Here is a 12,886-nt window from a genome sequence, read left to right as displayed (position 1 = left end):
TGCTGGTTGACTTGTTTGATGAAGTACTAATATGTATTTTCACGGGCCCTGGTGAATTGTTCTCTCAATTAAAAGTAATTACCACAGTAATTACACTGGCTTGAGGGAGGGTGAGTTGTACCACACACTCATATCCACATGCACGGATATCAACAGTGAAAGCAGGTTGACAGGCTCTTTGTAGAAGTCTGACTTGCATCTGACAGCTCTTTTGGTGGTTGTGTCTCAGCGTTGTTGTCAGACATGAGTCTGAGACACTGTTTGTTTTGCGTCAACACACATTTGTGCGCCGAGATGGGCGCTGAAGTTCGATGTGAACGTTAAACACTTCCCACCCAATCAGCTGATAAAAAATCAGTTTAAAGGAATACATGATGTTTTCATGCGACTTTCTCTCCATCTCTGCTACAAAAGGAACTTTCACTATTACTCATGAGAATAATGTAAACGCACATATATTGCAGTGTCAGGGTGACCCAGTTTTTGTGTTTTATGTTGAAGGGATAAAGAGGAGCAGCTGGTTCGTGTTCGGGACAGTCAGAGACATCAGGCGCAGCAGGCTGAGAGCGCACTGGAGAACTTCAAGAAGCAGGTGGAAATCAGTTCAGAGAAGACCTACGCTGACATGAAGCAGCAGGTTGGTCAAGGACACCTTCACACCACAGTTTACACCAGGTCACAGTGACATGGAGAAGCGGCAGGTTTATGGAAATGGTGCTGTGTCAAGCTTATGTCAAAGCATTAGTCTCAACCTCACACTGTTCACTGACCCTCTGACACACTTTCTGGGCCGTATCATGCACCCGGTGCAGTGTGGCACCTGGCATAAAAGTGTTTTTTTGCTAGTTTCAGACTGCCACAGGTATCATTTTCACATCCTGTGTAAGTATGAACATCACATTTGAACTTGCTGGTCTGAAAAGGAGGTATTTTAAGCTGCATTGTTGATGTGTTGCTATTTTGATCCAACTGTAATAGTTTTGTGTTATAAAATGTGAGCATTAGTGATTTGCGTCTATAAGCAGGTCCACAACGTGAATATGCATTGCTTATTATACACACAGGGATGCACAGCAGCACGTAACATCTTTAAATATGAAAAATTATTAGAAAATAATAATAAATGTGAAACATTATTATTGTCTACATAAATATAAAAATTGCTACATATCATAATGGAGAGTCATGGCATTAATCAAAATTAGCCTACCTACTTATTTGAAGTAATGATGAATGACATTGTCTAATTACAGATCTGTTTCCTTGCTAGTGAAGTGTTCAGTTTTTCCTTCTTAGAAAGTTCACAATATAAATAGCAAATCTGCCGTGGCACAACCGCAGCTCACTCTTAAAGGGGATGGGAGATAAGACGCTCCCAAAACACATCCATAACTCTTTAAGAAAATAAGGACAATACTAGTAGACCATGTGCTGGGTGTGTTGACCATTTTTCCCATTCTTAATATAGCAAAAAAGAATTTGGACATGCCTTAAGTCCACTTGTGCCATGCGCTTTAAATCATGCATTTATATAGTTAAAGCTGTATTGCATACAGTAACAATAAGCTCAAATCTGATATTGTGTAGGTTCCAAAATTATTTATTGTGGCTGAAATTTTACCAGCTTAAAATAAAGTTTTGGAAGTAGATGTTAATTGACTGAAACAGTGTCATTTAACTGGCACTTATCCAATGGTGCTTCATTTTATTGCTATCTGTCAGTCTGTTAATTGATAATCAGACTATTTATACTTGTAGATCTTGTTTGTAATGGTTCAAACCAAAATTTAAATCTCAGTCTTATGATATAAATCTTAGCGTATGCTGTTATCAACTGATTCATTAAAATGATATGCATTGGGCTTTGTTAATTAAGTCTTTACAATTGTTTAATTCATGAAGTTCACAAATAGTGAATGTTGGATTATGATTATTTAAACACTTGGCATTGCTGGAAAGCTGTAACCAATGGCTCAGCGAATCTTGGGCAAATTGCTGGAATGCTAAGGGGTTTATGTGTCCTCAATATACAGTATATTGCCAAAAACTTTGGGACACCCCTTAAAATCATTGAATTCAGGTGTTCCAGTCACTTCCATGGCCACAGGTGTATAAACACAAGCACTCAGGCTAAAAGTCTAAAATTAGGTGGAGAATGTTTAGCTTGGCGAGGTTGGGCTTGGCTTATAGTTTCAGTGAAAATAACTCTTTTGGACAATTTTATGCTCCTAAATTTTTGGGAACAGTTTGTGGATGGCCCCTTTTGTGGATGGCCCCTCCGAACATGACTGCGCACCAGTGCACAAAGCAGGTTCATAAATTCATAGATGAATGAGTTTGGTGTTAAGGAACTGGACTGGCCTGCACAGAGTCCTGCTGTCAACCTGAGTGAACACCTTTTGTTGAATTAGAGTGGAAACTGTGAGCCATCGTCAGAATGTTGAAAGACACTACACCTAATTGCATCACCTGCAGATGTCAATAAAACTGCTTGTAAACAATATGAATTCAATGTATTTATCCTAGGATTAAGCCAATGTTCACAGCTTGTCAGTTAGCTAGAAACTCCTCAAAAGGTTCCTAAAATAACATTCATGATGGGCTCTATTTTAAAAAGGGCGCAAAATGCATTAAGAGCTAGTCTGAATCCACTTTTGCTATTTTAAGAATGAAAAAATACACTCTGCGCTGCGGCGCATGGTCTAACAGGGTTGTGCTTATTCTCTTAATGAGTTCTGGGTGTGTTTTGAGAATAAACCAATCAGAGTCTCTCATTCCCTTCAAGTATTAGTTGTGTGAGTTTGCTGGCGCATTTGCTATTTACATGGCATACTTTGTCGATGTAAAAACTGAACGCTTCACTAGCGAGAAAACAGTTAAACAGCATCTGCAGTGCCAGGAAAAAGAATGAGCCTCCTCTATTCGGCCTTTACTTTCACTTTCTCTTTCTCTCTTTCAAGGATAAGGAAACGGTGTTGTACACACTCCACTGAAGACATCCATTAGCCTACATAATTAATTTAGTTTGTTAAGGGCAAAGATTCGTTTCAAAACTATTTCTAAATTTAGTTCTAATTTCCAGCAAACGAATAAATGAACAATAATAACCCAATGTGTTCAAAAAACTTTATTAAGTTAACTTAAACTAATTTTTAAAGTTATGGCTAGGCCCACACAGAATCTGCGCGCGCAGATATCCACAGATTTTTTAGCCCATCATTAATTCTGTTTATTTACTTGAGTAAATGTGTGTAAATCTATATTTATTCAGTTTTTAAATTAAGTACAGTAATATTATTGACTAATATGAAAATGTTCATCTGATTTATTTACAATAAAGTTTGTACAGTAATATTTTCTGTCTTTTAGTAGAGATATTATATGAGAGACTTGCTTTGTTTACCAAATAAAGTGAATCTAATTGGATTTGCGTTTTACACATTAAATAAAAGTTAAAAAGATCGTATTTTTTATTTCATGTATTAAGGTTTTAGTTATGATACTTCCAAAATAAATCAGCAGAAATCTGCTGATTTTTACCAAAATTCTCTGCAGAAATAGCAAAAAATGTCCGCAGATTCCGTCTGGCCCTAGTTATAGCCAAACACACGTCCTATGTCCCATATGGTTTATAACCCGACAAATCTAAGCTTGTTTTTAATAAAACAAATACAAATATGCATATAATGAATAATTGAATAATACTACTAATAATAATAACATTATACAAAAGCAAGTTGTCGTGAATAAATTGAAAAAAGCCCCTTGAGATGAAGAAGGCATGGAGGCAGTGGTTTTTATATTTATGTTGAAAATATTAATTTTTGTAGAATTTTAATCCTTTTTTTTTTTTTCTTTGTAAAGATATTTGCGTATTGCTGTACATCCTGCGTGTTTTAAGCAATGTGTAAGCGAGACACACAACTAATGCACACTGCGCTGGACTTTAGACCTGCTTTCAGCTGGTCTATTGCACAGTGTATTTTAGTTCCTCAAAATAGCAATGCGCCTTAACACACCTTTTTTCTAGACCGGAACACCCATGAGCCCACAGAATAATAGATTTGCTATTTAAACAACGTGGTGCAAAATGGGAAAATTACGTTTGCGCTGGTCTGAAAATTGCAACACGTCGGGGCAAACACACATCCTATATGTTTACAGTTCTAATGGATATGCATTGGAATAGTTGGAGTACTGTAGATACATCATTTTGTGTGTTGATTATAGATTCTGTTACTGTATTTATTGATTGATTATTATATTATTTAATTTTAAATTTTCAGGTTTTGTTTTTGGCTAAATTAAATGTAATTTTTTGGGGTTTTGGTTTAAAAAAATACCAATCAATTAAAAAGTCAATTAAACGTGTTAATATTTAGTAACGTTTAGTTGTATGCAAGCAAAACTGGTGATCAATGTATTCATTACCAGGGATTTATTTGCATACTGTATGTCTGGGTTATATCTAATGGCATTCTGCTTTCACATTAGAATTATTTCCAAGTAAAAAAGCATTTAACTTTACACACCAAACGGTTTGTGAATGTTTTACAAACTTGATGCATTTCTGTTTGATATCTAATTTTCTAATTATAGCTAATTACGTGTTTTCTGTAGTAGAATTAGTAGACAAACATTGAAGTAATGATTGTAGTTTGAGAAACCGTTCAGAGCAGCAGACTTTAAGCTGATGAAAGTCTGACTGTGTGAGACATTCTTTCACTGATATCACTGTGTAGTTACATTCAGGCTGAATTAAGGCTGCGGATTGTTCCAGAGAATCCAGACAGCAAGTGATCAGTACTGCAGACTGGACCATAAATCACATTCCCTCATTCGGTCTCACAGGATATCGCTGCATTCCCACATATGGACAGTGAGCATCCCTCAGACGGCAATTCACGGCAATAAAAGGATCCAGCATGACCTAATAGTTAGCACATGTGCTTCAAAACATGGAGCTGTGTTGCTTGTGCGGGAACAGCAGGTTCAATCTGGCTAACACTCCATCTCGATCCCTGACCAAAATAAAATAACATCTCCATCAGCCTCCATCAGCTGGCTTTAAAAGCTTTTTTTTCTTCGAAATAGATTGGCAAAAAAAATCTCACTGTTAGTCATCAGAAATAGTTACTCATCCCAACATGTATGGCATATGACTGTTTGTACATTCACCATTTTCCATCATAACAACTGCAGCCCCCCCAAAAAAAACAGCTCTGCTCACATCACATCCTGCACACAGATGCTCAGCGGCGCCAAGCGATTCGCTGCAACACCTGCGTCCAATGTGTGCGCAACCACACATTCCTGCTATTGTTACCTAGCCTCTTATTTACATTCATATATTTCCATTTCACAAAAAAATGGTCATTCGGAGCATCATTCAAAACTTAATGACCCAACTTGGTTTACATTCTTAAGAATGTGAGTGCACGTTATTATAAAGTAAACATATTAAAATAAATAAATACAATTGAACCATAATCAATCAATGATCTTTGGTCCAGTCAAAGCCTGGACTGTGTTTCATTGTGTTTTCCACTGATGCTTTAGGGGCTTTCAGCAAACGCAGCCCTATATGGATCATTTAAAATCATATGTGGGTTATTCTCGTGAAGCCATTAAAACACGCCACTTATGATTTGAAATTTGATACTCTTATGATAAATATAAATCGAATTAATTTAGTAATATTAAAGGGCACCTATGGGGAAAATTGTACTTTTCAAGCTGTTTGGACAGACATATGTATAGGTATAGTGTATAGACCAGGGGTCACCAATCTCGGTCCTGGAGGGCCGGTGTCCCTGGAGGATTTAGCTCCAACTTGCCTCAACACACCTGCCTGGATGTTTCTAGTATACCTAGGAAGACCTCGATTAGCTTGTTCAGGTGTACTTGATTAGGGTTGGACCTAAAATCTGCAGGACACCGGCCCTCCAGGAACAAGTTTGGTGATCACTGCTATAGACCGTCATATTGGGGTGAACCCAGTCCTTTTTTTTTTTTTTTCAATTTAACAACATAAAAACGGTGGACCAATTGGAGCGGTTTTCAGATCGACCGCAACTTGACGTAGGAGTGCGGTCCCCCCGCCCACCAATATTGATTGACAGGCGCGCATCAAAAGGTGAGGAAACAACTGAATTTTGTTGGAGTGTGTAAATATCCTGTTGAAAACCTTGACAGTTAAAAGTTGTACATATTAAAGACACACATTGTGTGTGTGTATGTGTGTGCTAATGGTCATGCAGTTGTGGGCGAGCGTTTGGGGATCCTAAAGCTCTTGTTGGATTCAGATCTTCTGCCCACATACTGCTCATGTTCTTTCTGATTCACCTTTCTCTTTCCACCCCGTGTCTCCAGCGATCATCATCTGTCCAAGATTCAGCCCACATCAAAGTCTTCTCTCCTCACTCTTTCCATGCCACCCCCTCTCTTTCTCTTTGTACGCTGTCCATTTGCATTCATCTGTTTGTAACGGCATCGCAGAAAGGAAAGTCCTCTCTAACAGGACATGGCCTTGACTTGGGCATGCTAAATGTAGCGTATCTTCAGCTAAGATCTACGATTTAATCCATTAAGCTGATCATGTATCCTGTTAAGAAGTACTACCTACTTTATGAAATATACTAGCTCTGCTCCAAGGCCTGCTAAATGGATTAACCGGAAACAGAGTCAAAAAATGGCAGCTGTTAACTTATTACTGTACCTTAAGCTCCTGGGGCCTCATGTACCAAGACTTGCGTTGAATTCATACTAAAACATTGCATACGGACAAAGCTGTAAATGTGCTTACGCAGTAAATCAGATGTATAAAAACATTGTGTACGCGGAATCCCACGCATATTCTCTTTGTACATCCGAATTAACGTGAAACTGAGCGCACGAGCGCAACCCCCTCCATCCCTCCTCCCCCTAATAAATATGGTAATGACTTCACTTTGGCAAAATCAAATGAAAAAGCAATGGCAAGAGCTAAGGAAGAAGAGAAACTTGACAGAATGTGAATTGTAGGTGCTCCTATCGGAGGTAGACCGGAGAAAAACTGTGTTATTTGCAAGTTTGTCCTCCAGAATTAATAACAAGAGAAAAAAAATAGAGTGGAAGAGGTTAGCTGACGCGGTTAACGCAGTGGGATCTGAACATCACACTGTGAGTGAATTAAAAAAGAAATGGTCCGATGTAAAGGTGCAGGTTGAGAGGAGAACAGCAGCGCACCGTCAAAGTGTGGACTGAACAGGTGGGGGAACAGGGAATGCTGAACTAACACCCTTTGAGAAGAGAGTTGCCTCTTTACTGTCTGGAGTAGTATCTGTGTCTGTGGGAGACACAGATGTATTAGAGGAACACTTTGTTAGGGTGGTATAGCAGCACCCCTCCGCTCTTATCATAGCAGCGTCATCGGCATTTCAGCTGCCCAATCGCCCGCTCTACAACTGACCGAGTGCGAGAATGGGCATCATTGTATCTGCACTCTTGGTCAGTTTGTGGGTTGTTGAGGGGGGTTAACAGCCACGTCTTTAATAGATAACTGCAGTCTCCTGATATGCAGTTAAATAATTACGCTCAATAAAATAAAATAAAACAAAACTTAGCCGGAATAATCAGCAACAACAACATTTATTTATCAAGCACATTTAAAAACAACCAAGGTTGACCAAAGTGAGGTACATAGGAGTGCTAAAGACAGAGAAGCAGAATATAAAAGAAACATTTAACATATAAAAGCAATAAAACAGTTATCAAGGAATATTAAAAGCGAGAGAAAATAGATTGGTCTTTAAAACAGACCTAAACACAGAAATGGAGGGGGAAAGTCTAATAATATCTTTAAATACATAACTCACCAAGAAGCCACCCATCGCGTATCCTGCCACCTTGGAGCCTCGAACGTCCTCTAATAAGGCCAACACTGCCATTGCCATAGACTAAGGGTTGTATACATTTGCAAATGCTTTTATATGTTCTAAATCACATAATTTGTAAAGAATAAATAAATAAATAACCCATTTTATCAATTATAAATGAATAGCAATGTTTTTCACATGTGTTGGTGCGATAGTTTGTAGTGTGCAATTTAACACAATTGCCTCTAGGAGTCGCCAATGGAAATAAAACAAACACACACAAGAAATACACGTACGCCAGAGATGAAGTTGGCGTGGATCAACGTACATTCTCACGTTAATTTCATCGTTAGTAAATCCAAACGTGACCGTGAAATCTGGACTTCGCAAAGTTTTTGTGCGTATGCAACATTGATGAGGCCCCTGGTATACTTTAAATTAAACTGTAGGGATTATATACAGTTTAACCCAAAGAATGACCAGTCTGTCAGATGAAGAAGAGCCGGAGTCAGAGATTCAAATAAATAATCTAATTTTACTGAAGGTAGTTTGCAGTTTCATCAGCAGAAGCCTGCTTCAACTCTCGCAATGAGTTCCTAGGCCGTGCTGACTTACAGTACAACAATGCAGCAATTTTACTCTTTACACAAGTCCAGAAAAGGTGGGATCCAGGTAAACAGGGATCCATTGGTTACAGCAAAAATAGACAATTCTAAATGTGTGCATCAAGGAAGAATTGTATCTAACTCCAGATATGGATGGTGGCATGGTTCTTGGGGGTCAGGCCGACCCTAAACTATTAAGAGCTGATCTCTGACCTGTAAAAAGCTAAACCATGGACGCAGTAGACGCAAGAGACAGTTTGTTGTGGAAACTCAAGGTTGTTTCTTGTACGTTCAGCTGTCTTATCAAACTGGTTCAAAACTGGTTTAATCAACATTCGGCTACAATATCCTCACTACACACTAAGTCTATCTAACATAAAAAGGAATTAACAATCAAAACAGCTAAATTACTGTAGATAATATCATGACAAATAGAAACAGGTGTTTTTTCCCCTCCTCAGCATCAGTAATCCCGTTCAGAGGGAGAGAGGGAGAGGTCTCCATGACCTATGACCTGGTTTGTATGTCTCCTGAAAACAAAGCTAAAATAGACAGACAAAAAGAGGAGCAAGGACACTGAACATTCTTACATAAAGCAGTGTGTTACTTATTCATTGGTTCAAATCAATTTCAAAGTCAATAATCATTCAAATAATCAAATAATTATATAAGAAACAGGATGATGAGAAAAGGATAGACGTTGATTCACGTTGAGATGGATTTGAAGGTAGAAATCCGAGTCCTTCAAAATCGAAGGATGAACTGAAATGTCTTCAATTCTAGCAAAATCTGGCCTAAATGAAGTTTGTTTTTAGCTTGTTTTGCCAGTTCGAGTGAAAATTAAAGTTTGGGACAGTTCGGTGAGCTACCGTTGGTCCGTCATGATTATGTACTCAGTAGGAGTGTTCTGAAACTCCGCCTACTTTTATGTGATTTGTATCTCATATCCACGTCAGACAGTAGAACAACATACAAACGCCACAACAGTAAAGACCTGATTACACTGTGATTTGGTCGTTTGAGACAAATTTTGAAAATCCTGAATGATTCTATTAGACTATTAGCCACTTAATGGCCATTGAGATAATTTTTTTTCCCTCCAATGAAGTTCTGCCAGTGTCTGAAAATTTCAGAAAATTTCCTGCAGTGTGACTACAGCTGTGACAAGCGTCAATCCACGAATCAAATCAAATCTGGTGATGTAATCTGCGTGACAACGTCAATCCATGTGAGGAAATGTCAAAACTATTTTTTTCTTCCCGGTTTTATTTTTGAGGCTTTTTTTGCCACTACAGATTGTTTGTTTACTGTGAGGTATCATTTTCGAAGGCTAGTGTCAGGATTACCAGCGATCTAGGCCTTGCAGTTTGCTGGAGAACTACATGTCAGCCACTAAGTGAAATACAACTCCCAGAAGCTTTTGCACTCACACACCAGTTTCTGATCCCCCCTGATTACACACACACACAGCTGGAAGCTCATGATGGACTGATTAGTAGGGCTGTAAAGACACCTCATTCACTCACACACTCTTTGCTGAGTCTTTAACTGTAAGTGAGCATTATGAAGCGTTTCCTTGTCTTGTCTTGTCTTGTCTTGCCATATTTTTGACCTTTGCTTTGTTTTACTGTTATTATCGATCTGCCACCTGTCCTGACCATTCGCCTGTACTCTGTTTACGATTTTTGGATTATCTGCATGCTTCTGACTGTACGTGTTTTGACCATTGCCTGCCTGACATATCTCCTAATCAGCTGCTTTTGGATCTTCAACTCTGTTGTTCCCCGACTCATAACAGCTAGATAGTTGAAGTGTCACAGATGCATGACGTCAAACTCCGGGTGAGTTTTCTTTCATGTGTGTCATGGCGTGTCTTCATTGACGCTCAGTCTGGTATAATGGCCGCTGAGCTCTTTTAGTGTGACATGGGAGCCATGTTCATACAGTCTGACATGCTACAATTGTTTAGGAATATTAAAAATAGCACAGTGTGAGTCGGGTTTAAGTTAGCAACATGAATATGCAGAAGGCTCAAGTAGCAGAGTTGGATCTACATCTGTACGATTGCTTGCTGAGAGATTTTAAAGACTCCTCGGAAGTCATGCACTGAACAAAAAGTGCCACATCATTGATTTTTACCATATCTTTTTAATACTAAATATTGCTCCGTTGGTGTCTGTCTGCATTAAATCGAAAACATGTAAAGATGTGGCGTGCTGCGCTGACTCATTTACAACCACACCTACTGCATTCATTCATTCATTCATTCATTTTCTTTTCAGCTTAGGCCCTTTATTAATTTGGGGTCGCCACAGCGGAATGAACCGTCAACTTATCCAGCAAATGTTCTGCGCAGCTGATACCCTTCCAGCTGCAACCCATCTCTGGGAAACATCCATACACACTTACTCACACTCATACACCCAGAGGAAACCCACGCGAACGCTGGAAGAACATGCAAACTCCACACAGGAACACCAACTAACCCGGCCAAGGCTTGAACCAGCACCACTGTGTCACCGCACACCTGCTGCAGCGCAAAGGTTTTTGAAAACAGTGAAATTTCACTTAGCTGTTTCGAACTTATTTTTGCCATTAAACAATGAAAACAAGAACTTAGTTGTTGGTAGTAGACTGCAAATACCTGGGGTCTCATTTATAAATGTGACAAAACGGGTGGAAATGTGCGTAAGCCGTTTCCCACACAAAAGTTGTGATCTATAAAAAAACAACCTTAAAGGTAGAAACTTTTTCATTAAATACAGACTTAACTGAACTGTTTTAAATCATCATATAAGCCATAATCATTAATAAAGAAATGAAAATGTATTCTGACGAACATTTACTTTTAGGAAGATTTTATATATGAGCGCCCTGCTGTTTTCTTCTTTTTAACTGAAAGTTGTGTTGGCTTAGATCAGGGGTGTCCAAACTAGGTCCTGGAGGGCCGGTGTCTTGGAGAGTGTAGCTCCAACCCTAATCAAACACACCTGAACCAGCTAATCAAGCTCTAACTACATATACTACAAACTTCTTTGCCGGTGTGTTGAAGGAAGTTGGAGCTAAACTCTGCAGGACACTGGCCCTCCAGGACTTAGATATATATAGGAGTTAGATATTGTATATATATATAAAAAAAAAATATATATATATATATATATATATATATATATTTTTTTTTTTTTTTTTTTTTTTTTTTAAGCTGGAAGGGCATCCGCTGTGTAAAACATATGCTGGATAAGTTGGCAGTTCATTCCGCTGTGGCGACCCCTGATGAATAAGGGGACTAAGCCAAAAGGAAAATAAATGAATGAATGAATGTTAAGCCTATCATTTTAATTTTTTTTATTGAAACACATACTTGCTGCACATTAATTTCTTTAAAAATTGGATATGCCTTGTGTTCTTGTAACAGTTTTTTCACATTCAGATTTTGCCACATGTTCCCTGTGAAGGCTGGGGTATGGTTAGGGTTAAGGCCATATAATAAGTGTTTTTTACTGTAAAAAAATATGGTAAGTCGGCACCAATAGCCTAGTGGTTAGTGCGTCAACACATAGCACCAAGGTGCTCACAGCGACCCGAGTTCGATTCCCGGCTCGAGGTCCTTTGCCGACCCTTTCCCTATCTCTGCTCCCCACACTTTCCTGTCTGTAAAATCTCCACTATCCTATCCAAATAAAGGTGAAAACCCCTAAAAAAATTTAAATACGTTACGCATATGAGAGTCCTCATAAATCACAAAAAACAACCTGTGTGTGCATGCTTATCTACGTATCTAAGAGGGTACTTTGGTGTCGTTACACACCCAGTAACAGGGGACCTGATGCCAAGGGGACATTTTTCAGCTCCCCTGTATGCCTTAAATCATGTTATAATGAAATGCCTTTGGTGATTTTGTTTGATCAAGAGGGGACCTAGATGCGTGTTTGTATGTGTTGAGGAATAAACTTTGCAGATGATAATAAAATAAAATTAATTCAAATAGTATAATAATTCAATTCCTGCTGTCTCCTTTCTACTATAATCCACAACACTTTCTGTTTGCAGATGGAGAAAGTAGAGGCTGATCTGATTCGCTCTAAATCTCTTCGAGAAAAGCAGTGTAAGGAGTTCAGTCACCAGCTGGAGGAGCTCCAGCAGAAATACGAGCAGCAGGTCAGTTCATTTTTATTTTTTATCCATTTACATGTAACACCAAGCAACATGGCTCATTTTCAAATGAAATGATCTACTCTTTCTAGATAATTGGATGGACTGTTGCAGAATCAGAAATAGATAATTTTCATATTTTAATATTCCTTATCATTCCATTTGGTGTCCAGATCCTTCTGATTAAAATGTAATTTGTTCTCTATTTAATCAGTCCCATCGGCTGATAAAATGCTACCTTTTTATAGACATGACTGACAGGAATGTGTCTGT

The 12,886-nt window shown here is 38.5% G+C and overlaps 1 protein-coding gene across 1 annotated transcript in view; it reads left to right on the top strand.

The window, feature by feature from the left end:
• The window catches only part of cep112 (centrosomal protein 112), a 313,987-nt gene that overhangs the window by 127,914 nt on the left and 173,187 nt on the right, over nt 1-12,886 (top strand). Inside the window, exons 18-19 of the mRNA XM_056454261.1 lie at nt 502-637; nt 12,512-12,619. Coding sequence (XP_056310236.1) covers nt 502-637; nt 12,512-12,619 — 244 coding nt within the window. The remainder of the gene's footprint in view (nt 1-501; nt 638-12,511; nt 12,620-12,886) is intronic.

This window comes from Danio aesculapii, chromosome 3 (assembly GCF_903798145.1).
Source record: "Danio aesculapii chromosome 3, fDanAes4.1, whole genome shotgun sequence".
Classification (NCBI taxonomy): Eukaryota; Metazoa; Chordata; class Actinopteri; order Cypriniformes; family Danionidae; genus Danio; species Danio aesculapii.
Note: the sequence above shows the minus strand (reverse complement) of the source record. Positions and strands in the feature narration are given on the sequence as shown.